This window comes from Egretta garzetta, unplaced genomic scaffold, assembly GCF_000687185.1.
Source record: "Egretta garzetta isolate BGI_Z169 unplaced genomic scaffold, ASM68718v1 scaffold732, whole genome shotgun sequence".
In the NCBI taxonomy this organism is placed as follows: domain Eukaryota; kingdom Metazoa; phylum Chordata; class Aves; order Pelecaniformes; family Ardeidae; genus Egretta; species Egretta garzetta.
The window spans coordinates 181,806-182,633 of record NW_009259029.1 but is presented as its reverse complement, the minus strand read 5'-3'; the positions used below and the strand labels follow the sequence as shown (position 1 = coordinate 182,633).

Sequence of the window (828 nt, the reverse complement as noted above, 5' to 3'; positions counted from 1 at the left end):
GGGGCGGGGTCCCCCTGCCCCCCCTGGCCCCCCCGGTCCACCCTCCTTCCCAGGCCCCCACAGACAAGGTGAGTATCTTGCCCCTGTATCCCTTCCTGCACCCCCTGCATCCCTTGCTACACCCCCCACATCCCTCCCTGTGACCTGTGCTGCAGCCCTCTCCATCCCACTCTTCTTTCTCCCAGCTATCAGCATCCCTGGCCCCCCTGGACCGCCGGGTCCCCCCGGACCACCAGGCACCAGTGGGACATCCTTGGGGGTGAGTTGGGGCTTGGGGGGATGGAGAAGGGTGGTGTGTGCCCACGGGCTGGCCGGCCAAGCCCTGAGCCGCCCACTGGGCTGTGCCTGCAGCTGCGCACCCTGCCAACCTACCAGGCGATGCTGAGCGCCGCGCACGAGCTGCCCGAGGGCGGCCTCGTCTTCCTGACTGACCGGCAAGAGCTCTACGTCCGCCTGCGCGGGGGCTTCCGCCGGGTGCTGGTGAGTTGCGGGGGGCAAAGGGGGCACCCCATCTTGGGTTGCACTGCCCAGCTCTGAGCAGATGCAGGCAGCATCACCCTGGGGTTTCAGTGGCATCTTTTGGGGATGTTTGGGGGTCTTCCCCACCCTTGCACAAGGAAGAGGAGAGGGGTGTGGCTGGGTTCTGATGTGCCATGTACTTGCAGCTGGAGGAGCACACACTGATCCCCAGCTCGGCTCTGGTGAGTCCCCTGTCCCCCATCCTCATCCCCATCCCTTAACCATCCCCATCCCTGCCCAGGGCAGCACCAAGCCTCAGCCTGTCTCTCCCTCCCCAGGACAACGAGGTGTACGACAAGCCCCCCACCG

General features: G+C 66.4%; 1 protein-coding gene across 1 annotated transcript in view; it reads left to right on the top strand.

The window, feature by feature from the left end:
- The window catches only part of COL18A1 (collagen type XVIII alpha 1 chain), a 19,113-nt gene that overhangs the window by 17,222 nt on the left and 1,063 nt on the right, over positions 1-828 (top strand). Inside the window, 5 exon segments of the mRNA XM_035890250.1 lie at positions 1-68; positions 186-259; positions 352-480; positions 666-701; positions 798-827. The exon segment at positions 1-68 is cut by the window's left edge and continues 21 nt beyond it. Coding sequence (XP_035746143.1) covers positions 1-68; positions 186-259; positions 352-480; positions 666-701; positions 798-827 — 337 coding nt within the window.